At 39.0% G+C, this 26093-nt stretch overlaps 3 protein-coding genes across 12 annotated transcripts in view; 1 reads left to right on the top strand and 2 right to left on the bottom strand.

Moving 5' to 3' along the window:
- The window catches only part of LOC146454065 (tyrosine kinase receptor Cad96Ca-like), a 77507-nt gene that overhangs the window by 5781 nt on the left and 45633 nt on the right, over nucleotides 1-26093 (top strand). Inside the window, exons 6-19 of one of the 10 annotated variants that reach the window (XM_085095832.1) lie at nucleotides 4715-4773; nucleotides 4873-5063; nucleotides 5479-5592; nucleotides 5852-5870; nucleotides 6703-6730; nucleotides 8403-8727; nucleotides 9062-9172; nucleotides 9491-9681; nucleotides 10091-10213; nucleotides 10733-10803; nucleotides 11273-11313; nucleotides 11837-11933; nucleotides 12669-12768; nucleotides 13196-14247. The exons of 3 other annotated variants lie outside the window; for them this stretch is intronic. In XM_085095832.1, the coding sequence (XP_084951958.1) occupies nucleotides 4715-4773; nucleotides 4873-5063; nucleotides 5479-5592; nucleotides 5852-5870; nucleotides 6703-6730; nucleotides 8403-8727; nucleotides 9062-9172; nucleotides 9491-9681; nucleotides 10091-10213; nucleotides 10733-10803; nucleotides 11273-11313; nucleotides 11837-11933; nucleotides 12669-12768; nucleotides 13196-13261 (1536 nt within the window). In that variant the 3' untranslated portion in view covers nucleotides 13262-14247. Of the gene's footprint in view, nucleotides 1-4714; nucleotides 4774-4872; nucleotides 5064-5478; nucleotides 5593-5851; nucleotides 5871-6702; nucleotides 6738-7817; nucleotides 8026-8402; nucleotides 8728-9061; nucleotides 9173-9490; nucleotides 9682-10090; nucleotides 10214-10732; nucleotides 10804-11272; nucleotides 11314-11836; nucleotides 11934-12668; nucleotides 12769-13195; nucleotides 14248-26093 lie in introns of those variants that run through there. 6 more of the 10 variants (XM_085095831.1, XR_014859329.1, XM_085095837.1 and 3 more) reach the window with 6 other exon arrangements.
- The window catches only part of LOC146454067 (uncharacterized), a 186370-nt gene that overhangs the window by 148657 nt on the left and 11620 nt on the right, over nucleotides 1-26093 (bottom strand). The gene's annotated exons all lie outside the window — the stretch shown is intronic.
- LOC146454070 (uncharacterized) lies at nucleotides 21429-26018 on the bottom strand. Its single transcript, XM_085095855.1, has 5 exons — nucleotides 25864-26018; nucleotides 25289-25381; nucleotides 24709-24925; nucleotides 24341-24427; nucleotides 21429-23569 (listed from the first exon to the last, which is right to left on the bottom strand). Exons 2-5 carry the CDS (start codon nucleotides 25346-25348, stop codon nucleotides 21867-21869), a joined length of 2067 nt encoding a protein of 688 aa, XP_084951981.1. The 5' UTR covers nucleotides 25349-25381; nucleotides 25864-26018; the 3' UTR covers nucleotides 21429-21866.

Genomic DNA, 26093 nt, shown 5'->3' with positions numbered 1-26093 from the left:
GACATTTTACTAACAATAGACCCACGGACTTTTTTGACTAACAAAAGACGGATCGAAACGCACCAATCACTTTTTACAGTCTTCACAGCCAATTACATCACGGCTTACTGACAAACGACCAATAACATCTGGACTTCGTTGACCAATCAGGTTAACAACCAGAGACGTATATACCACCTACTGACGTTCCACAATTCACTTGACTCCGCTCAGGTTGTCGAAACGCCAGTCAAAGTCACCATAAACAGTCCTTCTCAGGACTACACTCACCCGGATGATCATAATTTATGTACTTATTCTATTTACTCATGCGTTTCCAAATTTTTATGCCTCTGCGCTTGCGTATGTCACCTTATGCTTATGCTTATCGCACGTGTAAACATCCTTGTGCTTGTGCTTATGCTTATGCTTGCGTCGTACGTGTAAACCAAGCTTAAGAGCGGCTGCCTGTAAGAATCGAGAACTGCATTTCAGCGACCACTTGGTCGAATTTCTGATATTTCGCCTGAAAATACCCTTGGATTAACTATTTTCGAAAATCATATTTTAAAGTTCCAAGGTATTTTATTTTTTGAGAAAATTGCGAGAGTTTGAAATGCGGCCTAGGTGCGGTCACGGGCCGATGAAAACCGCGAAAATTTAGGTCAAAGGACGAAGCCCCGTTCACGGTGTAAAATAACCCAATGAACTTGAAACTTTACACAAACCTAGACCAACCATCTCACAAGAAAATTAATACAATAAACATTCCAAACTCGCTGGCTGCTTTCTAAAGCATGCAGATTTGTATACGCTACTCAAAATGGCCTCGAAACTAATGCCTCTTTTTATTAAAATAAAAGTGTTTCTGGTATGTCATTTTCTCTAAATTAAATCTCATATCTCGAACGACGAAGAAAAGAACTTTATTCGCTCCAAGTTTCAAGCTCTGATTCAAACTCTTTTCCACGCAAGGAAGATCGAATATGCGTGCGATACTTGCGGCTCGCAATTCACGTCACGAATTGAGATCAGAACCGATTCGCAAACACTTGACATCTGGAGCCCGTGAATGTTTCCAAACATCACATATTGGGCCCTAAAACTAATCAGACTGACTGAAGACAGCCATTCAATGTTTTTCGATCCAAGATTTCTTTCCTATTCTGCTCTAAAATAATATAGTTATTCCGGTCAATTACACTACGAAACATGTGCAACAAATTTGCATACCAATTCGATGTCGCAGGAAAAAGTAGTGCAAATCAAACTTTACAGCACCTTTATCTTCTTAAATGAAACAGTCGATCAGTAAAATGGAGTAAAACGTGTGACTTTGTTCCTGTCGTGTTGTTTTGAGTGTTCGTTTTTAGCAGCGACGGCTCAAATCAGTAAGCCAGTGTGACACTGAACAACTGTAACTTGATATTCACTTCGCAGATGTGGGTAACGCGCACGTGATCCTGGCCAGGCATTTCGGTATGGAATCCTGCGGGTACAGGGCGCTTTTAGAAACTATAAATAGTGAAAAGTACTGCTTGTGGGCCAAGTTACGACTACCCTGGTGATGAAAACCTTGTCAATCTAAAAGACAGTACAAGAGATGAGAGAGCCCATCTTGCCAGCTTTGTTTGTTTGTTTGTTTGTTTTCTTGCGAAAAAAATTCAAGTATTAGTGTCATATCGTTTTTTAACTTACAGTTATACAGACCCTGGAACGTCAATTTTTTTCGCGAAAAAAAAAAACACCCATAAACGCCATGCTCACAATTAAAAATTTGAAATCTGTATATTTGAGAGCATTAAGGGACTGGTCATAAAGTACCGGGGGGGGTGGGCTGGAAAAATTCATTTTTACGAAGGCTAGTTTTGTGTGACCCACCCTCATATTTTTGCAGAATAATGCATGGCCCACCCATATTTTTCAGGTAAAAAATGAAATGACCCACCCCTAGTAAATAAAGGTAAGACTATACATAAAACTAGACAAATTAGAGGACAAGTATGATAGAGGAAGGAGCACACATGCACAAAGTCTTGTTTTTGAAGTTTATCATTGCATGAGATCTATTTTTGTTGAAATACCTGAAATGATTTTGAGAAGATAATGTGCATCTAATATGTATCATTAATAACCACATGGAATCATAGTTGTTCATTTTAATGGATGCGAGTGAACTTGCCCTTTTCTTGATAGAATGTGTAGTTCCAGAAAATATCCTTACCCCACCCATGGAGGGAATTCAAGATTCTGGAGGGGATGGTGGTAAGAGAAAGAACAAAATTACAGAGATTGTATGAAAGAAACTTGGAAGTTCCTGGCGGTAGGGCGTCCTTTTATAAATTCCCTCTGTGATGGGGGATGGATATTTTCTGAAACTACACAATTATAATTTGTGCTTTTACTGTTAATACATTTCACAGTTTTACTGGCAAAAGGCACCATTTGATGCAAAACATGTGCAAAAATATTATGTGCCCCACCCCTTTAATGATGCATGGTTTTTGCTAGCCCACCCCTTTTTACATGCATGAAAACAGTGACCCACCCCCCCTTTTTTTCCAGCCCACCCCCCCCTGTACTTTATGACCAGTCCCTAAGTAGTGTATTTCCCACCGGTCACCAACCTCCCCCTCTAGCTATAGTGTCAATAATGTTGTGGTTATTGTTTACTTTCCTAATGACCCTTTTCTCGCTGCTCCTGCCAGTTTTTTTCAACTCCGTGAAAAAAATAATAAAAGGAAATCTGAAATTGGAAAATGTATAGGCGAAATACGGCCCTCACCCGCACGTGCTAGTAATAAGGTAGTTACGGCCCTCACCCGCTTGCGCTAGCAATAAGTTAGTTTTCGTGGCCATCACCAGACAGACCAAGGCTGGCAAGATTCCTATCTTCTCGGAAATTGAAAGAAACTGGAAGGAACAACGAGAAAACCGGTTTAGGAAAGTAAACAATAACCACAATTGACGCTTATCGCCATGGGGGATGGGGGTGGGGGTGGGGGAGGTCGGGTTGGTCGGTGGCGAATTCACTACTCTGATACCCTCAAAGTAACAAATTTTATGTTTTTAATTGTGGGGATGGTGGTTATGGGTAGATCTTTTTTTTTTGGCAAAAAATGGACGTTCCAGCATCTGCATTACTGTAAGTCAAAAAACCAAAAACTGACACTAATACTTGAACGTCGAGTTTTTTCGCGAAAAAAAAAAAAAAAAAAAAACAAAGCTGGAAAGGTGGGTTCTCAGATCTCTTGTACAGTCTTTAAGCTTGACAAGGTCATTACGACCAGGGTAGTCATGGCTTGGCCCACAAGCAGTACTTTTCTAAAAGCGCAAGTGCCTGGCCAGGATCACGTGCGCGTTACCCACATCAGCGAACTGAATAAAGTGACAGTTGTTCAGTGTCACACTGGCTTATTGATTTAAGCCGTCGCTGCTAAAAACGAAGACTCAAAATAACACGGCAGGAACAAAGTCACACGTTTTTCTCCCTTTTACTGATCGACTGCTTCATTTAAGAAGACAAAAGTGCTGTAAAGTTTGATTTGCACTACTTTTTCCCGCGACATCGAAATGGTATGCAAATTTGTTGCACATGTTTCGTAGGGTAATTGACCGGAATAACTATATTACTTTAGAGCAGAATAGGAAAGAAATCTTGGATCGAAAAACATTGAATGGCTGTCTTCAGTCAGTCTGATTAGTTTTAGGGCCCAATATGTGATGTTTGGAAACATTCACGGGCTCCAGATGTCAAGTGTTTGCGAATCGGTTCTGATCTCAATTCGTGACGTGAATTGCGAGCCGCAAGTATCGCACGCATATTCGATCTTCCTTGCGTGGAAAAGAGTTTGAATCAGAGCTTGAAACTTGGAGCGAATAAAGTTCTTTTCTTCGTCGTTCGAGATATGAGATTTAATTTAGAGAAAATGACATACCAGAAACACTTTTATTTTAATAAAAAGAGGCATTAGTTTCGAGGCCATTTTGAGTAGCGTATACAAATCTGCATGCTTTAGAAAGCAGCCAGCGAGTTTGGAATGTTTATTGTATTAATTTTCTTGTGAGATGGTTGGTCTAGGTTTGTGTAAAGTTTCAAGTTCATTGGGTTATTTTACACCGTGAACGGGGCTTCGTCCTTTGACCTAAATTTTCGCGGTTTTCATCGGCCCGTGACCGCACCTAGGCCGCATTTCAAACTCTCGCAATTTTCTCAAAAAATAAAATACCTTGGAACTTTAAAATATGATTTTCGAAAATAGTTAATCCAAGGGTATTTTCAGGCGAAATATCAGAAATTCGACCAAGTGGTGGCTGAAATGCAGTTCTCGATTCTTACAGGCAGCCGCTCTTAAGCATTCCGTGTTAATGCTATTAGCCGGGCATCTTGTTTTGCTGAGAACCGGGCAAAATGACCGATTAGTGGACACTACTTCGCTCAGCTGTCTTCACCAACTTTTTTTTTTATTATTATTAAAAGAAAATATGCATGTTAACTATCCTAAACAGACGTACTAATTTCTGTTGCTGTCGTTGACGTGATTAAGTCAAGTTACAGATTCAAAATCTTTTTAACTATAACCTTCATCACACTTCAATCGCAAGCAGTTACCTAATCTCGTACCCTAATCTCAGACCGTGGGAGATCTGGGTACAAGATTAGCAGTTACCTATATCTTCGTTCAGATAATACTGACAGTCCTTATACAGTTTTTCAGTGTCCGGTATTTTTCAGGTGAAAGCAGTATTTCAGAGTGACAGCAATTTTGAAAACGCAGATGTTGAAGGATTTAGGTAAGTAAAACATTCTAAGAAAAATTCCGTTGATCAGTTTTCCACTGTGCTTCATTAGATTAAATAGAATACCAAAAATGTTCTCTTTTCCAATTCTAGGCCGGGCAGCGTAATCGTTTCTTTCGTTCTGAGGTTCAAACAACCCGCCACTGAAGAACACGTGATGTCAATGTTGAAAACAGCTGCAGAAAACGGAAATCTTGGAGCCTTCAAAGTAAATGGTTCATCTATAGTTGCAACAGAGGAATATGGCTTCAAAAATACTCCCACAACAACAAGATCGACACCAGGTAATAAGAGATGTATTAGTGAAGTGACCGATTTTCCTTTCCTGAAGATGTCTTAATTCAGAGATTTTTCAAGTGCTCAATTGGCCTTAAAAATTTGTTGTATTCCTAATGCAATTCTTAACAAAATTCCTTCATTGGTTAAGTACTTTAACTGTCGAAAGCACAGATGCTCTGTCCCTCAAACACTGAGACAAAAACAAAATTAGGCCAACAGTGAAGAGGATCATCAAGTGCTCTCAGGTTCAAGTCTAATATCTAGAAAAGTGTGAAACTAATAACATTTTTTTTTTCAACTTTCAGCAAGAGAGTGCCAATTATTGTGTATACAAAAATTCAATCAAGGGAACACAATAAGTAAGCTTGTGAACATATTAGCTTGTTACTCTACAGTGTGGTACTATTTTCTCCATTACAGTTCAGGTATGCAATGGATGTTCCTGTAGCTACACCATATTTATAGCTGTGGTCGTCATACTTGTGGCAGTCATCATTGTCCTTCTCATCTACGTCGTTTGGCTACACAGAAGAGGTGACATGCAATTCCTTTTAATAACCTTTTTTGAATTTGTACCAATACAAGGAGACTGCTTTTCTTATTTTCTCAAACTTTATACCACTGATAAATTTAAAACGGCGAGACCACTTTTTTACACCGGAGTCCTATGATAAATTCAATTTTCAAAGTAACAATGAACGAGAATGAGAAAACGACATCAGTTGATGTGTATTAATAGAGAAAAACTTGAATTCCGTTTATTTACATATCTTTCACATTGATTGTTTTCTAGTGGCAAGAATAAAGGAAAGGTAAGCTCTCAAAGAACGCTTCATGTTAATTATATGAAATGAACCTTACCCTATACCATCGTAATCTTGGAACCGCCATCTTGGATCGCTAGATTTCTGAAAACAGCCTAAACCATTATTTCAAATATTGACTCAAAAGTAATCAAAACCGAGAAAGAAATATTAAAATGAAATTCTTTATCAAAATGTTGCTGAAAATATACGCTTTAATGAAATCGTTTCCAGATGACTTAACCCTATCTCGACTGGGGGATGGGCGGATTCGTCCCACAGCGACTTTTTAAAGTTTATAATCTTAAATTTGTAATATTTCCGAGAACAACACGAAACTTCCTGACTTTTTCACAAAAAATTGATATGGTAGGTAAGGGTCTAGTGAATTAAATGTTACCATGAAAACCTACATTCGACAGGCAGGTTTTAAAGAAATAGTTATATTTTCTCTTGTTTATTTGCAAAAGTTAACTTTCTTACAGTTAATTTCATGATCTTATATCATTCCTAAGATTTCCTTTTCAGTTTTATTACATTTTGGTCAGTTTTGGTGGTTTTCTGAGGTTTTGGGGTTTGGCATATCGTGACATAATTTGCGCGTCATTTGTCGCCATCATTTCCCTTTGTGGAACTCAAAGGACACATCTTCGGACTTACTCTCAAACCTACAAGTCTCATTTGAAGGAGGAGACTTTAAAATGCTTGCTTTTTCTTTTCTGAATTTCGTTGCATTGTATTTTTCTGAGTAGCACTATCTGCTGGGTTCTACATGATCTTTTACCAACTGTTCAAGATGTCCATCACACTCTTACTTTACTATCGTTTGTATTAATTTTAGGGCATATCAAGAGTCGTCTGATGAAAAGGCATGTAGTATCATATCTTTTTGATATATCCATTTTTCCTAGTGTGCCTGCGTCACTTACTAATGAGATGCATTTTTATAATTTAATCGCCATGCCTAGGAATATGCGATCAAAATTTCTTCCATTGCGATTGTGCCTCTTGTGTCTAGCAGAAAGGAGGATATTACTATCTTCCCATCGAACCTTGCGCCAATTTCGGTGAAATGGCTTCCGGTCAGTGAGAGGAATGCACGTGTTTGAGGCCAAGTTTGAGCTGGATTTCTTCGTATCACAAATGATCCATGGTGAGTAATTTATCTTTATTTATTTCATTTACATTCAAATAAGGGAAAGGAATATTTTTCAGAAAGAGATATTCTTCAAAACAGCAATACTTTGCGTATTGTTCGTGGCTTGTCAACCATGACTGTTGTTATTGAATATGCATGACCTATTTTGAATGCGTTATTTCGGAACTTAAACGACGAGTCAATAGGATTATAATATTCAAAGATTAGCTTTTATATTTCAAAGTTTCACTGGGAACTGATCGACTCCTATTGACTCCACGTTTTCAACAAAAATTTTGAAGTTGAATGTGAGGGATTTTTGGCGCGATTTGTGTCATAATTCGACCTGTATTTATTGCTGTGGACTCATGTTCCAAGCTCCTAGTATTCGAGATTTTCTTTACATGTTTTCGCTTCATGTATTTCGTTTTATTGTAGGAGCCATTACCCTCAAGTCAACATCTGAAGAGATCGCCGAGAAAAACACGAAACGTGCTTCAAGCGGTCGATCTAGCGTTTTTAAACTGTCACTGACTCACTGTTTGCGGCGTGTTCAACTCATCTGGAAAGTTCACGTGCCCGAGAAGCATCTTATACTCTATAAATGCAGCATTTCCGAAGACTGCCTGATATCGACGGCTAAATCCACGCAATTCAAGTAAATAACACTCGATTTCTCGAAAACCTCGAGTTGCCGCGTTACTATCTCGATGGCGTCCATTGAAAAATGAAATTCACGTGGGGCCAGCCGTTTGATAATATAGTTGCTACGCGGTGCAATCGGGAAGATAGTAATATCCCCCTTTGTCTAGCAGTATGCAAAACGTTTTTTGAATGAACCTAGTAAAATGACTTAGATCCCACGAGTCTCCTCTAGCGCAGTGGTAATGTATCCAGAATAGAAGACGGACGGGCTTAGGTTCAACACCTGTTGGGAAAACTTGGATTGTTTTTTCCGAGAAAGCCTGTATCACGATCACTGTCTGATAAAACACATATTTCTCAAGGTATAAATAGTTTCTGATGGTAAGAAAAGTTACGTACGTACATACATAAAACTACAACTTTCCAAACGGTTTTATATTAAATACCTTAACCCAAATTAACTAATTCTTTACCTGTGTTGGCAAATATTATCACAAGTAAGAATCAATGAATTGCACTTAATTTAAATTTACAGGACTACATACCCAAAGTGAAAGTTTCTCTTTTTCGATCGATTACATTAACGGTGTCAACTCAAAGTTATGTAATGTTTTGAGAAAAGCAACAAAAAACAGCTTCCTCAGTCCTCTTTCTGTCTGTCTTCCTGTAAAAAACAGGGCAAGGTTATTTTTTTCCTTGGTAATTTTTCCGTAGCAACCTCAAACGTTTAGTTTTCCTCTTTTGCTTTCGCTCTTTAGACTACAGTACAAATGGCGAAACTCGAACCAAATCTAAAAGAAACAAGGCAGCAAGAGTGTCAAGGTTCTTCTCGAGGACAATACATGGACCTAGACGACGCGCGTCGATCACATGACATTCCAGAAGCCTCACAGACAAATACTCCACAAATTAGCCAATACGCACCTTTACATCCATCGACACTTTCTTGGGAGATTTCTAGACAACACATCAAAATTGAAAAAGTAATTGGTAAAGGTGCTTTTGGCCAGGTTGCCAAGGGAACAGCCGTTGGTCTCCGAGGAATGCCCGAGGAAACGCTGGTGGCCGTGAAAATGTTGAAAGGTACCGACTAACTCTATTTTATTGTATTGAGAAACTAACTACCTTTCTTTCCATGTTTCGAGTTCTAAGAATTCTCTACGTTTTTCTTAAGGATAATAAACACAATTAAAAATGTCATGATTGAAACATTTTCATCACATTTTCCCAATCTCTACCCATATTTGCTAGTTATACGGGTTATGAAACACGTGTATCGTACTTTGAATGTAGCCTGTAGCCACTCTGTCTATAATGTATGTAGCACACAAGCAAAAATGATATATAAAAATTGTAAACTTTGAATACCCTTCTGCTTTGCTAAGGGAAGTGAAATCTTTCTTCGCGCATTTTGTAGCTGAAGCCCCCGAGTCAGACAAGAAAGACTTGTTATCAGAGCTTGAAGTGATGAAGACACTTAAACCTCATCCGCACGTTATCAAGCTATTGGGTTGCGTTACTGAATCTGGTAAGGTTTTAACTAAAATATAAAGTTTATTATTAGGTTTCATCATCATTTTGGCTTTGATGTTATACAATTTTTATTGGTCAAACGTGACCTGTATACAAAGAAAAAGTTGCCTACTTTTCTCCTCTTTCGTCATATGTTGTGACCGAGGAAAAGTTGTTTAAAAACCTTAATTTACACGGAATAATCATTCAAGGGCTGTACGGAAAACTGCATGCGCAACAATCATTCAGAAAATTATTACGTATTTCTCTATGGAGAATCTCTAGGTTTTACCAAATTTTGACAAAAAGAAAATGTGTCTTTAATTTTCCTCAGAGCCATTGTTGGTGTTGATCGAGTATGTCCCGTATGGAGATCTACTGGGTTACCTGAGGAAGAGCCGCGGATTGAACGACACTTACTACAAAGACCCGGATATCAAACCACAAACTAGCCTGACGTCACAGCAGCTGATTACGTTTGCTTGGCAGGTTGCTGATGGGATGAGTTACCTCTCATCAAGATCTGTAAGTGGAAGGACCTTAAGGAATTTTACGTTCCATTTATTGCAAAACTTACCAGACGCCCATTGGCTGAGACCCATGGGTTAAAAGATAGAGTGCATCCCTCGGGGTGACGTTACAGTTTCACCGACACGTGCTTCCCTCCTCTCTCCCCCAATTTTGCTGTTTTTGATGCTGTCGGTTTTAGTTTGGGATGTCATATACACCGTGTTCAGGGGCTGTAAACAAGAACGTATTTAAAATTCTTGAGAAACTTAAATTTGTGAAGCTTAAGAATAATTATGCTATTTCCCGCACACGTATATGACGCAGAACACCAGTGACTATAGTCTTATTGCTCCTCCGCTTAGGAAAATAACGACAATTTTCTACCTCATAATGAAATCCTAAAGCTATTCGCATTTTGTTGCAGATCATTCACCGAGACCTTGCTGCTCGTAATGTGCTAATTGGGGAACGAGAAACGTGTAAAGTGACAGACTTTGGAATGGCCAGAGATGTGCAACAAGAAAGCATCTATGAAAGAAAGACAAAGGTATTTAAAAACCACGTAAATAGATAAGGAGGATTATTATCTTGCAATCAGCCTTGGATCATCCAACGAGTTTTTCTGACGACATTAGAGCGGTTTTCATTTGAGTGTCGTAACAACAAAACCATAGTAATTACTCTGGCCAATCACAACAGACGCACACAGTAAAACGAACCAATCAGGACTCGGGGCAAATGTATGTAATATGTGCCAAGCGCGCGAAAACGCGTGTTATCAGGTCACGATCGGTTCTGATTTTGCTACCCATTGGTTAAAAAGTGGCTTGAGGTTTGCCAACCATAAAAGAGCGTAGAAAGCAAACAGAAGTCAAACACGTTAACTCTCGACACTCCTCTGAACACAACCCTAACTACAATTTTAGGTTATGAATTCATAAACTAGTAAAAGAGTATGAGGTACTTAGTTTTAGGATAGAGTCACTTCTATTAGCAAGTGAATTTAATCCAGAAAAACGTTACTTTGAGGCTAGGTCGATATATTTTCTTTGTTATCAAATACTAGGGTCGTTTGCCCGTTAAGTGGACTGCGTATGAGGCGCTGTTATATGGAAAGTACACCACTAAGAGCGACATGTAAGTTTGTCTTTATATATCCAACAAACACATCCATGTAACTAATATTTAGCCAGTAGAAAAGAATTTGTGATCTTTCTGATGCGTGAAAGTCGATGCCCAATTCATCCTTTTACTTCCGCTATGTGCCCCATACAAGACACGGCCACAAATTTCCTCTGATGGCTCTGTTTGGCATATGGTTTTAGAAAAGTTTAGCACCATATTAAATAGCGTGGGTAGCAATGTACTTAATCTTAGTCGTTCCATGCTACGAATTTTCGATTATTGGGCTGACCTCAGCCGTCATTTTTAATTCTGCCCTCCCATGTGCAATACTACTCATTCACTCATCTTCTTCATCTGTGAGAGTGCACAAGGCTGTATGTACAATATGAGGGTAGATGTAAGCAGTCATTCTAATCTCTTCATATAGAGTCACTAATCGCCATAAAATAACCCAATATATCGTATGTTATTTTCTTTACAGATGGAGCTATGGAGTCCTCCTTTACGAGATATTCACAATCGGTAATTTTAAGTTTAAAGAAACATTGCTTTAATTCCTTTTTTTTTTCGTCGAATTCGTTTCATAGCTGGACATTTCTATTGCATTATTTCTCCAGTCCTCGTCTCTTGGCCCTGTGAGACCGATGAAGCAACTACAACTCCTACACAATTGCAACCATAACATTGAAGCTTAAAATTTGTTGGCTTAAAACTTACGTCATACTATCTGAGCATCCGCCATCTTGTATATAGGATCTACGATCTCTTGATTTTTCATGACGTTAGAAAGTAACCAATTCTGTCAATAACGGAAGATTTTTAAGTGAGTTTTAACTTTAAAAAGTGTCAAAATGAAACGAGCGATTAAGGAGGAAAATGGCTGGGTTGCGCTGAAAAAGCGCTAAGGTAACCTTTGCCATGCCAGGATCTAATCCAATTCCACTTGAATCCAAGCATACAATCGATACACCTTTGAATCAGAAATCGACCTTACATCCATGTATTATGATGGTCGATGATTTGCTGGAAAATGTTCGTTTTCCAGGTGGTTCACCGTATCCACGGACGGATAGCAGGAAAATTGCAAGCTTACTTCAGCAAGGATACAGGATGCCTAAACCACAACACCTGGATGATGAATTGTAACTTTAAACGCAATTAATTGTTAACAGTTATCATTATATGTTAAAGATGATACCGTTATTAAAAACTGGATCATTGTAAAATGCAATTCCAGGGATTTTATTGGCTCAACGGCCATGGTATAAGAGCCATTATACTATGCCTGAGAAACAGCGACCATTGAATTGTCTTCTGGTTGTTCTTACAAAGCGAAATCGGCAAGATCTAGTAATATTTAATAAAACAATTATTCCACTCGCGCTTGCTGGATATGAGACGATTATAGCCAACTCGGCGGTTTGCGCCTCGTTGGCTATCTATCATCTCATATTCAACGCACGCCTTTGGAATAACTGTTAAATAACATTTTAAGCAAGTAAGGCGAGGCATTTAATTTTTAAAGCATTCTCAGGATAAACAACGTTGTATAAAGGCCATATTTTGCACACCAAAATTACACAGGTTATAAGTAAATGTTAATCTCATCTGTTGCAAAAGAAGACCGCTTTCAAAGTAAAAGAATATTGGAGGAGGGGGGATCCAAAACCAAACAATAACAAGAGATGTAAGTAACCTTTTTGTAATCTCACACCTTTTACGACAGTAACTCTATAAATGTTTTGATCAGCCGGTAAGGATTTCAAGTTGAGAGTTCTACATCCATTCAACCATTTCGTATTACTATTAACATTAACCAAACAGTTTCCTTAACGTTGGGCAGTTTCAAGTATTAAGGCATATGCTTTTCCTGACAGATATAAAATCATGATGATGTGCTGGGAGGAAGAACCCGATGCAAGACCAACATTTGTGGATTTGAGGAACAAACTGAAAAAAATGGATAAGGAAAATAAGGTATTAGCTGAAGAAAATAAACATTTGAAAGATGTCTACTTAACCCTTCATTTTAGATGCAAGTAACATTTTAGATGGAATAAACCTTAACAAAAAAGGTCTTCTTTACCCGTAAGTCGGCAGAAAATACGTTACATGATGTGGGAATAATGTCCTGATTTCTGATCATTTGCTTATTGACTTAAACAAATCAAGAACTGAGATGATAAGGTAACAAAACTGAAGAAGGGTTTGTCAAAATATATATTAAAAAAACCGGTCTTAAGGAATAATTGAATGGAATAATTGTTTTCGCCTAAAAAGCTTTATTAGTGTATCATATCATGTGCGTTTTCTGTAATCGCAAACACATTCAGCAATTTTACAGTTGTAGTCTGATAGTGAGAACGATTGTGAGATAACAAGAATTTTTTCTTTGTCTTTGCAGAAGTATATCAATATGAACATGTATGACACAAAGTTGTACGCAAACGTTGAGGACCTGGTTGTTTAAAATGCAGAGTTCATCTGGGACTCATTTGCGGAGCTTGGCATCGATTTTGCTACGATGCAATTTTACGACATAATTTTCAATGTACCAGATATCTTGAACGTATATATTCAACGCTGGATTTTTCTACATTTTCTATACTAATGTACTAAAGTGGTGGATAGAGCACTTTGCTAAAGATTTCCTCAATTGCTTAGAAGATGTATTAGGCCAGAAATCCAGGTTTGTTTAGACACGGAGCCAAGAAAGAATGCATAGATAGTTATAAAGGGAACGTCCACCTTTAAAAAATTGGTTATTGTTTAATTTTAAAGATTAGTTTAAGAACTTCTAAAAATTAAATTTTATTGTCACCTGTTTTCGTTTTTAAATTTTCTGCGCGCCGCCATTTTGGATTCCATGACATCATACGTTTGCTAAATTATTCTATACGAAACGAATAAAAGTAAAATGGCGGGGCGCTGGAAATTTAAAGGTGAAAATTGGCGATAATATTTTTAATGCTTTCCCAGCTTTGAAAATTTAGATACTACTTCTCATCGACTTAACGTCAACTTGTTGTAAGAGTGGTGGTTCCCTTTAATAGTCTTTGCCCATCATTATACTTGAATACAATTTAATATAATGTCAGCTGCATTTAGCCAATGCTTTCAATGCATTTTAGTAGCTATTGTAAAATCATTGCATTTTAAAGTTGCATTTGCTTTTTTTACGTAATACGCCGTGAGAATCAGCATCACCTGAAATATTAACTTTTTTTAACAGGAAAAAAAGAATGTCACTGTGTAATAATAAACACGATTATTCAACTCAATCAAACACAATCAAATTCAGTCAACTGTGTGATTGGGTTTGGTAATTGAACAAAATAAGAGCCTCAGTAAAAATTTTGCGCAATCAAACCAAACCAAGCTTTTGATATATATTAGGTTTGATGGCACAGTAATTAAAAGAAAGTGTTGATGTCATTAAAATAACAGAGTAACAAGTGCGATTGAGCTTGTACCTACATTTGGGAACAGACAATTAAGGTTCAATTAAGTTCAATCACACACAATCACACTCTCACACAATTTTTCTTTACGTCAATTGTGTTTGATTTCTAAAACTGGTGTGTACAGTGCAAAGAAAGAGATAATAAGCTAGGCCAGATTCTAGTTTGGAAGCACACAGTGGAGAACGAATCATCGCTAGTACAAAGTTCCGTTCAGCAACATTCAGCCCGGCTGAACGATTTTTCCGCATTTACGTGACTTGAATATTAAAAGCTAAAAGAAATTTGATACTTCTTAACTGTACTTGTAGCCTGTCTAAATTGAAGTCTACCTTTGTCTTGTCTATTTAGTAACTCAGATAGACAATTGATAATTTTTCACTTTGCTTAATCTAAGTTACGTGCCTTTCTTCATTGAATGATCCGCTATAACCGCGGATGAATACAATATTGAAATAGAGTCGCGTAGGGTCTGTTGCTATTAATAGCACTTTACGTTTTCTGGAAACACGGAGCTCCGTAGACAAATTGTGGTTTTAAAATTTAGGTCGAGTAGAGCTAAAAAAAAATATAGAACAATAGGAAACTAAAATGAAAGGAGTGTTCCGAGGCAACGAAGACGCAGTTACCAGACATAATATTATCTGAAAACAAAAGACTTGTCAGAAAACCGAGAACTATAAATACACGAGTCATGGTTTAGTTCTAGTTGGTGAAAAAGCTACTCTTTGCTAAAGGAGAATTTGGTACTCTACTCCAGTTTAATCGGCTTTTCTGGTTACTGCTGAGCGAAATAGTAATCACTATCGATCTCGCTGTTGTTATATTCGTGTCGTTCTTTCTTTTGTTTTGTTTGCTGATGTATTTTTGGACGGGAAGGAGGAAACTGTCACATCCTGAATCAGCTGAGGCTGTCGACGGTACAAAACTGAAAGAAAAGGAAAGAGGCACGCCTTATCCTTAATCAAAATACTTCGAAAATTTAATAATTTCGCATTTTATTATGAACTTAATAACGTAGGAACAACTGGGCAAAAATTCCTGACAGAAATTTTTACGCGAAATGGAGAAATGGAGTCACACTCTTTTATCTACTATATGTGAAAGGGGAACCATTTCCTTACAAATTGGTATGCGGAAAAGTCAGTGAAGGATTGAATCTCCCACGGGGACTTGATCCTGTATGAATGTGTATGGAATATCCCCGGCAGCAGTGCCTAACAGTATAAATAGTCAAATCTAGGTAATTGTGAACAAAGTTCCAAAAATAACAAACCTGCACATCAAATTTAAGTACTGGAAATAAAGAGTTGCATAATTCCGGAACATTGGCAGTCTGAGACCCTGCCTTCATAAAACAAACTCACATCCCAATCGGGACCAATCGGGGCTGGGAGGATGAATGGAGCTCCTCTTGGGTTTTTCTTCTGTTACAATTTATCACAAACAGATAGCACTTTGCATTACATCCTCAACGAGATAGGGCATGAAGTAAAGGTCATATGTCATATGTTTACACAACCTCGTTCCCAGGATCCCCTCTCTTTCTCCCTCGATCCTATTTCGAGGGAGGGAGAAGAGAGAACCCTGGGAACGAGGAACTCTAACCCTTAAATGCCATATTGGATACATCATCTTAGATTTCCGGTTTCTCTGAAACTATCTTCTCAGTTTGCCCAAAATCAATTGAAGTTAAAGAATTACTAAGATTAAACTAGCTATGCTAAACCAGATTTCCTGTATAAATAAATAAATTAAAAATAAATTAAAAAGTGAGACTATACAAAAAAACCTTCCAAACAATGAATTTAGATGAAAGTCTGAACAAAAGTCGAGTAGGAAGATTATGACATAATCCTCCAAAGGAGTTCAGGCGAACAATTTTTACTCGAAAATCATTTGAATTTTTACCTTCAAATTGGAAACATTTTTCCGCATGCAAGTCCTTATTATTTTCGTTTTTATGTGACAGCTTTCGTAATGCTCAAATGACAGTGTGACACTTTACTCCGCAACTTAGGTCAAAGTTTAGATAAATGTGTTTCCGTTTGCAAAACGCGGAAATTGCTTAACTGATTCAATTTTTAATAGTGCGGCTACAGTTCATGAACCGAATGATATCTACAAGAATATGGTTGGTGGTGTCCTTCTTGCTTTCTTCATATTGAATTTGTCGTGTTCAGGTTAGTATGAATCGGATAAATATTCGGAAAACACCGTCAGGACGCTTCTCGCACGAGACTGAAGTGCATGCGACGAGTCTCAGGCTATAGGCTAAAGCGGTAATTCTGTTAACTTTTTTCCCAGTCAGTCTATAACGAAGCAATGAAACACGAAGGAAGTAATGAGATAGAACTTCTTTATTTTTAACCAATAATGTCTCTCCAGACCAGGCATTATTGCGATCTTTTATAAAAGACACGGATTAAACAGCAGTGCACGTTTGATTTGCTTGGTTTTAGTAAGCTTCAGGTTAGTTTGCCTTTTGCATGTTCAGGATTTCCACTCCATTTCGTTCGTTCTCGCTGAAGATTTACAAGCAAACCGTTGACATAAAGAAGATACCTAAGTTGTTAGTCATTGCATCAAGTTTTGTATCACAGATAACTGACCTTCCAAGTTAATCAGCTAACTGTTCAGAAAAAAAAGGATCTCGCTAAAACAGTGTGTTTTAGTATTATGTTACCGTGTCATTGTTATGAGCTGCATTGCTTTCGGTTTGGTTGACTTGCTATTCAAACAATAACATATTATAGTCTAGACGTGGGGGACAAATGTTTAAAGTTTTTAAATGATTTCCCATGTCAATCGAATTAAAACCACCCTCCCTTGCTGTATTCTCATAATTTTTAAATTGTGTCCAAATTGAGTAGTCTTTTAATTGCTATATGGACTGGTTCGCACTTAATTATTTACCTATCTACTTACTCACTCTCTACAGTGCTGTATGTTTTCCAAGTGAAATGTTGTATTGTTTTCAACTTCAATTGCACGAAACGTATAGTTCAGTCGTTTTAGTATCAGACAGGAACCTTCTTCTGAAAACCTGCGCAGTCGTCCTAGTGATGGTGCTGCCATCCTTAATTTTGTGCTGCTTTCCAGTACCGCACTTCTAGCGGCATACACCAAGCCTCCTGCATGTGAGGCATAACGAGCCAGAGGCTCTTAGCAACCACAATAAGACCTCTGGATCCCGCTGAGATAGGGGGCAATTTGCCACCAATCTCAGCATGATATCTAGCCACTCTGAACATTCCAGTGTAATTGAATCGCTTATGATACTCGTTTCTGTTTGACGTGGGGCGTCAATTTTTACGCGAATGTGTTATAATCCTTAAGCGTGAACATTTATTTATGTCGTGATTTTAATTAAATTCTATCTTTAAACCAGACGCATTTGAAAAGTAACTGCGGGAACCGGAAAGCGATACCTAATATGTAGTTTGTTTTGGTTTTGGGGAATTATTCTTTAGGAGGGCTTTTTCAACAACGCCTTCTTGAAACTAGGCTCCGATTTTCTTGGTTTATCTTTCACAACATGGGAAAAATAATCCATTCTGTTTTTGGAGGGGGAGAGATATCTCTTTTGAACGCCAATCAATCAATCAAAACGGTAAAAGTGGAAATATTCGCAAGTAATCCAAAGATATCAGCTTGTGTAAACTTACACAATTGAAAGGTTTTTGAACACCGTGAAAGTAAATTAACATCACCGAGCTAAAATACTTTGCTTCTGTCAATATGTGACATCGATGGAGTGTTTTGATAATAACGAAATAAGCCTCAACCTTGTTCGGTACATAGCAAGCATTTTTCGGCCGTTAACTTTTTCGGTTGTTATATACCGATACGGATTCGGCCGTTATCCCAAATGAGTTAACGGCCGAGTCTCGATCAGTACAAAGAATGATAATACAATTTAGTTAATACTATATACCTAGACAAACCCGGCCGTTATCCCAATTGACTTAACGGCCGAATTTCTATCGGTATATAATAGGAAACCCAAATTCGGCCGTTATCCCAAATGAGTTAACGGCCGAATTTCTATCGGTATATAATAGGAAACCCAAATTCGGCCGTTATCCCAAATGAGTTAACGGCCGAATTTCTATCGGTATATAATAGGAAACCCAAATTCGGCCGTTATCCCAAATGAGTTAACGGCCGAATTTCGTTCGAATATAATAGGAAACCTAAATTCGGCCGTTATCCCAATTGACTTAACCGCCGAATTTCGTTAGGTATATTATAGGAAACCCAAATTCGGCCGTTATCCCAAAAGAGTAACGGCCGGATTTCGTTCGGAATATAATAGGAAACCCAAATTCGGCCGTTATCCTAAATGAAATTTGAAGGTTTTAAAAAAAGAGAAAGAATAAAGAAAAAGATATTTGGAACAACAACACTGAGAGAGTTGGTATCCACGCAAAAGCACCCCGGGTTGCTAGTGGGCTAACTTCCATAAATTACCTATTTCTTTTAATTTGACCAATCCTCTTAGAGGAATACTCCGCCCAAACATACCCAAAAATCACCCAAAAATTCGCAAACTACCCCGCAACACAGATTCACGGGATGATGAAAGAGTTTTTGGATTCCTTGAAAAGTGAGCGAGATATTTCCATAAAGCCATGTCAAGTGGCGGAAAAATGGCGTTTAGGCGTATTCCCCCTTAAAGGGGCAGTGTCACCGGTTTTTTTGTTACTTTGAATAGCCAAAAAGATATTTGAATCGATGGAATCGTCAAAATAATGGTTCAGTTTTGTTAACAATAACCCTAATAATGCACATAAACTAGTATTAATTATCTTTTGCTGGGGATGGCTAGGATGGGAATGGATTGCAACTTGAAAAAATTGGCCAATTTTTTCAAGTTCCTCCTGTGTATTGTGGAGAAGTCGTCAAAAACTGCTTATAGTTTGTTCTTCCCCGGAAAATCCCTTGATATTTTCCTTCCCGGTGCTCTAACAGCAATTTCATGTTAGAAAAAAAGTTCTTTGTCAAATATTTGAGCCATTTTGACGAAAATATAACAAAATCGCCGTGACAGTATCCCTTTAAGATGAACATTTTCAAGAAAATCCTTGATGTAATCGACATCAACCTAAAATATGTCAAGAAATCCACGAGTTCAAGACCTCTGCCATAGTTGTTAATGAAAACAGTAATTTTATGACGTTATAGGACGAAAACAAGCTTCGCACCAAAACGAGGCTGCGCCTCGTGCACATCTAAGAAAATGTTTCTCATATAGGGGGAAACGATGCTGTCGCGTGTTATATAATGTTTTCAGTATTATTAAGTTATTAAGAGTTCCCTCGCGCGGGTGGATCGGTGATGGTGGGACTCTGCAGAGACTCTGCGCCCAGCAACGCTACCCCAATGTAGAGCAGTGAGAAGTGGGAGCATTTTGCTTAAACTACTTTTTAACTGTTTTTTTTGTTATATTAACAAGTTAAAAGGCGGGCCTTAACTTGTATCTTCTTCAAATGGATGTATGTGGCACTGTAAATTCGATGTAAATGTTAAGAAAGTTATGTTTCTTGTATTTCTTTCGGTATATAGAATGAAACATGAAACCCAAGTTCGGCCGTTATTCCAAATGACTTAAAGGCCGGATTGGGTTTGTGGTTTCCTGGTCCCCCCCTATGCCAACCGCTTCTTTGGTTGGCTAGGGTATTACCTGAGTAGCTTATCATCACAGCTACTCAGAGGGTATCATCGAGTAACCAGCTCGACTCATTGTTGCCAGGATGTAGCGGGTAGTCGCCTGAGTTTGTTTGCATATGTACCTTCAAATAAAGGCCACACGCACTAGACGACGGTATTTATTACTGGAAATATCGACCTTTGTCTACCGACTGTAATTTTGAGAGCCCGTTTCCTTTCCCTCCTCAACCGTTCTGGATTTGAGGCTGCAGGTGATAGTTCTGCGGGAACTAAGCCTACACCATAACCCTCCTGTAAGTCTTTCGTTGAAAGAGTGCTATCATTTGACATGGCCGATTTTATCTTTCCCTTTGTTTCTTGAGAAATGAGATGTGGTGCTGGTTTTGAGTGGTTGTGGTTTAACCCCGGTACTACACCAACCCACCTTCGGCCGTCATCATTTGTTGGCCACATATAAATCAAATGGGCTGGGCACGGGCCACTACTCTTCAATCCATGAGTACCTTCGTGCTCGGGGCACTTGTTCTTTTTTTGTCTGTTTGAAACGGTATAATTGCATCCGTCTTGATTACAAGTCTTTACTCCTTCACAAGGAGCACGTCTAACGGTAACTTCCGTGTTTTTTCCGTCTATAAGCATCTGACAAACCTGACTGTTGGTGTGCCGTTTTGTTAGCTGATTGTTATCCCACATGAAATGAACTCTTTGGTGCGATCCAAACCCTTGCATATCCTTTATTGATTTGCAGAAACCGATCTCTTGCCCTTCTGATTGGAAACCTGGGAACTCGTATTGGTGTCTCTCGGTAACGTTGTGCCAATTGTCAGAGGCACTCATGGCTTTCCTTGTTTTTGGTAAATAGTGTATGCCTCTTCCACCAGCGTGTGTTTTCCGCTTGGTGTTACCAGACGTCTTGCTAGAATCTAGAGGATCTTGATAAGGGGACACCACTTTCAAACTATGTGGTTTCTCCATAAACATTTTTCCGGCCTCAGAAACTTGATATTTTCTGCTGGTGTTAGTAAATGTTTGCGCGCGTATTATTTGAAAGCTTATGTCAATAAACCCCAAGCTCACTAGCTGCCTTAGGTGTCTTTGCCACCACTGTCGAGACAACAATTTCCCATTGTATGTGCTGCCTTTGGCAAAGGTTTTAGAGCTGTTAATTGATGACTGAATTTCTGGACGAGCAATCCAATCTCTTATAGAACCCATTAACCAGGAAATCAGCTTGTCTTCACTAATGCCATCAAACGTTGTGAATAGTTCTTCCAACTCCTTAATTCTACGGATTTCATTAGCCACATCCATCCACACCAAATTTCTACCTTCCTTAACAGGTCTCTTTGCCGTGTACCTGCCTACGTTAAGTTTGATGTTCGGGCGATTTACACTGTCGCGTATCAAAACCGGTTTTTTGAGGTAGTGACGACTCAGTGACTGGAGTTGTTCTTCATCGAGGGTTGCTGTTAGAGCCATGATAGGCACCATTGGGTGTAGGATATTATCATTGGATATACGACTAAATACAAAATTAATCGTCTTTTAACCAGTAGAATTAGAAACATAGACAGGGGTGGAAATTGATAGCAAACATCAATAATTCAAATTGGATATTATACTTAATTTTAAGGCAATTGGAGAAGTAGTTTGCAAGTAACAAGCACCTCTAAAGAGGACCCTAGGTGTTGCATTTTAAAACTCTTTGTAGTATAAGCTAATGCAACAATACAAACGCGTGTAATAAAAGCATGAATAAGAGTAGAAGAGTAGCATAAACTTCAGCTGACATCTCCAAAAACTCAAAAACTCTCGTGAAAATCGAGTTACATGTAGCTAAGGATCAATCCAGACGCTAAGATTCTTAACACAACTGAGAGAGGAGACTACCTTTCCGAATATCTTGTGGATCTAATGACACAATACAGAACTGGCATTTGCTCACGAACACGACAACAGTAATTTCATAATTTCTTTTCTGTGCACAGTCATTGAATTAAAGCTCCAGGAGGGTGGAACCGGTGTACCACGCTCCATGAAGTCCTTAGCAGAAAGGATAACGCCCACGCCACAGCTACCGCTTCCAACAACCTGACCATTAGTTGGTTGCCTCGGCATTCCAAATCTTTTAAACGTTTGCGACATGGGCCAGTGTTCTGCAAGAAATTTCTCGCACTCTGGAAACTGCGACTGAAGTTCCTTCACAATTTGACGCACATACCATGTTCTCGGGAAGGTCCATCCAAGGCCATCGTCAAAGTAGGCTTGTTTGGTCACGAGATCGATGACCACAAGACCCCAATGCATGCCGTTTAAGTTGACTGGAAGAAGTACCAAGCTGAGAGCATCAGGGTTTACACCGGCCAACATTTCTCGAAAACATTCACCGATAAAGTCTTCATCACCACTGTCAAGCCAGACTAAAGTATGTGCTGGCAGACAGAGCACGGACTCTTTTAAATTAAGCTGGCGGTGAATTTTTGCCAAGGCTGTGTCAATCACTGTATCGTCTACGTACCTCTCCAAGGCCAAATTACTGAAGGCTCGCACATTAACGGCGTATTTACCTTCTCTCGCAACCAAATGGTTGAGAGGGAACTTTTGAAGCACCTGGACAATACTTTCTCTGGTTTCTCTGTCCAAACTGTCCGGGGCTTCCATTATCCAGTTCACTTCTTCCTTTGCATTAAGCTGCATCTCGGCCACTTCTGCAAGCCATTCAAGGTGCCCCAGCCCAGCTCGAGAGAAAATTCCAAGTGCACCTATGGAAACGCCGATCCCTCTATCCTCCTCGTCCAGGTCTATCGTCTTCCCGTTTTCAATGGCTGCTGCCTTCTCGGTTTGAATCAGCGTAACTGCAGCTTTTGTTACACACGCTGGTGGACGTTGCTTAAGACTCGAAACATCGGTGTACTGGAAATCATCAGCAACTCTCAACAACCTATTCTGAAGAACTGTTGTGCTGCAGTCTACTGGGGGGAGTTTAGCTGCCAGCAATTGTTCTCTTGGGCAACCGGTAGAGAACACATCACTAAAGGGCACCTGCACTGTGGGTGTCACCGGAGGCTTACGCTTGCACGGAGTTGTTGCAGGCGACGCTTGTTTCCTTTTCCTTTCGCTCGGCTTGAATAGACAGCGCCGAGTATTTAAGACTTCCTCCTGCTTCAACCTTTCAGTCTGTGGCGTCGACGATGAAGATGGCTTTGGTTTACGTCCTGGTAAAGTCTTTTTCTTTAGTGCAGAACAAGACGAGGACGAGGACGAGGACGAAGGCACCAAAGACGGATTACGGCGCTTTCTTTTTCTCTTCCCAGCCTTGAACAACTTTCGGCGAGTTCTTTTCGGTATGCCCGTCTTTTTTCTCTTACGTGAACGTGGGGTTTCGTTCTCATCCAATTGGCGTTCAGCCATCTTCTTCTTGAAGATGTTCTCCCAGAACGTCTCGTTGTACTCTAGGCAAGGCAAATCCTCATCTGCCACTTTGCAGCACAAATGGTCGGTGTACTCATACGTCAGATAGTCTTTGGAAAGGAAAGCAGTAAAAAGTTCGTCCATGATTTGAACCCAGTGCTTATGTGATGCACTCCACCTCTTTGTGCTCTTTGAATCTGGCCAGCCGCATCCTCTAAAGAAGAACTTCTTTCCTGAACAACAACAACAACAAAGAACACAATCAGTTAATAGCATGTGGCGGATTGGTGTTGTACAGTATGAAATTGAAGGGTGTGGGGTAGAGAATTATGGCCATGTATAATCAGGAATTAGCCAGCGGTAGTCTGGTTACGAGTACATACCACAACATTCTTAATTTCGGAGTTGCAATTAATAAACAATTCATGCCACATAGCAGGAACACGTTATGTAGAGCGATGTGTGTTACAACTGTCATTTTGTAGTTAAGCTTTGAGATCCTTATTCGTACTCTTCAGCAGTTTGTCCTTAACTCGTAATGAGTTATGTCACCATATGGCTTGCTTTCACGTGGAATAACTTGAACAATTATTATTTTGGTGATACAAATCATGACACTAAAAAATAAATTCCCATTACAGGAGAGCTACCCAAATTGCTAGTTAAATAAATAACTAAAACGTATTGCTCTTATTACCAGAGTAACTACCGTGTTCCTTGTTCTCAGTTTAAGTAAAAAGCTCATGCTCGGGGCTAATAAAGGCTGCTAATAGCTGGACGAATTTGAGAACACAGAAACACCGATCAGATAAGTCACTGTTCGGTTTCAAATGAAATGTAACATGTACACGAAACGTAAAATATATACGGTAATGTAGAGCACACAATATCCTGAGCATGCATGTTCTATAATTTTCAGTCGAGGATCTACGAGATCATGTATGAACAAATCCACTGGCGAGTAAACAACAGCCACATGCTAAGGTGTATTCAAGCAGTCTCACCTTTAAGTGCACATTGGTTGGCCTTTCTGAAACATAACCTCAAGAATAGTAGCTTCTCAGCGTAATGATGAGTTAGTATCTGGTTCACTGAAACAAGAAAGAAACGACAGGCAACCTTAACTTTTTTGCGTCTAACATTTGATTGATATGAAATTATACAGAACAATGGCTCATTAAGGTACAAATATTGGAATTCACGATAATTAGATAAAAATTTCAATCCAAACTTTCAATTTGAATTTTTGATAACCAATTCTTTCATGTAGACTACAATGGCACTTTATTCGCTCTTTCACTTCGTTAGATAACTTTTTGCACAGAAGAAATGTGGTCTTAAAACGAACACCCAAAATATACTTATTACTTACATGAAGTAGCTTCACCACTGCCATCATGGTTAGTTGCCCTGCTAAAAATCTGCTTTTGAAGCTTATGCGCCGCCTCGAAACCTTGATTGCTGTAGTGCCGTAACGATCTAAAATTCCTCATTAACATCGAAGCATGTTCAACGGTTAAATGGCCGTAATCACCGGTACCCATGCCAAGTCCAAAGAGCTCCCTGAGACAAAATCCCCATTCCTTACACTATAAAAAAAAAATAGAAAAACAATAATAGTCAGTACATACCAAACCAGCGGCCAGTTTCTAAAGCGCGCTCTGATCATCTATTCTACACAGTGTTTTGTATTCACCAACCACGGTTGTCCTTGATTCTCTGCACTTTTTTTGCTGGCTGCAAAATGATTTAGTGCGCAATAAAACAATATTCTTAAACTAAAAGTCGCTTCCCCGGCTCAACATCAATGGACGATTTTTTACCTTTGAGAACACCCTGCTGTTACAAAGCAAACCAGAATGGTCTGTTAAGAAAACCACCCTAATTAGTTGGATCGCACAGTACTAAGGCACCCAATGCGCCAAATCGTAAGGACTTATTGGTTTACCAACCTCCAGGTCGAACACATCGATTTCTTCTTCCATATCGTCGTCAAACACTTTTCCCCTCATCGTCTTTGCAATGTCACGCCACTTACAGAACACCTTTAACAGAAATCAATTGACAATACATTAAAGAAGACCAAAGAAGAGCACATCTCCGTGAACAATAACGCAATGAAATACAAACGGCTTTTCAGTCTGTTAAATCTACGGGGACAATAAACCGCCGGCAAAGCATCTGGGAGTGAGACTATTTGGTTGATTCCGAAAGCAAAGAGACGTTGGAAAATGGAGTCGTTGAAGTTACTTATGTTCTATACAGAAATAAAAATAGCCTATTCACCTATAGTTCATGCTCCTTGTGCTGAGATTGGCTGGCCTATGGCTGGGCAACTGTACCATAATGTTATAGGGGAAAGTTGAGTGTGGCAGTACATTATACATAAGAAAACCTTGATCCTTTTCGGCCATATATGAATAATTCAAAGAACCTAACTCATGTAATGATTGACTTTTGTGGCAAAATGTGTTAAAGTGACCTGCCCCAAAACACTGCCAACATATGAAGCCAAGAAACTGCTTACAGTTTTGTAGGCGGCTAGCTGATAATCAGCGATGAAGTTTCGGACCTCTTCTAAACGTTTCTGGTCTTTCCGGAGAGTGGACAGCTTATTAACAACCTCCTCCTGTTTTTTAGACCAGGATTCCAATCTTCTTTCTATCTCCCGCTGAAGCAAAACTGAAAGAATAATTGCCTTTCGTTCAATAAGACTAAAGAAAGTAGGCTTGCCGTCTGTTCTGTTACCAATTTATA

The sequence above is a fragment of the Pavona decussata genome, unplaced genomic scaffold, assembly GCF_977016875.1.
Source record: "Pavona decussata unplaced genomic scaffold, jaPavDecu1.1 SCAFFOLD_315, whole genome shotgun sequence".
Lineage (NCBI taxonomy): Eukaryota > Metazoa > Cnidaria > Anthozoa > Scleractinia > Agariciidae > Pavona > Pavona decussata.
Note: the sequence above shows the minus strand (reverse complement) of the source record. Positions and strands in the feature narration are given on the sequence as shown.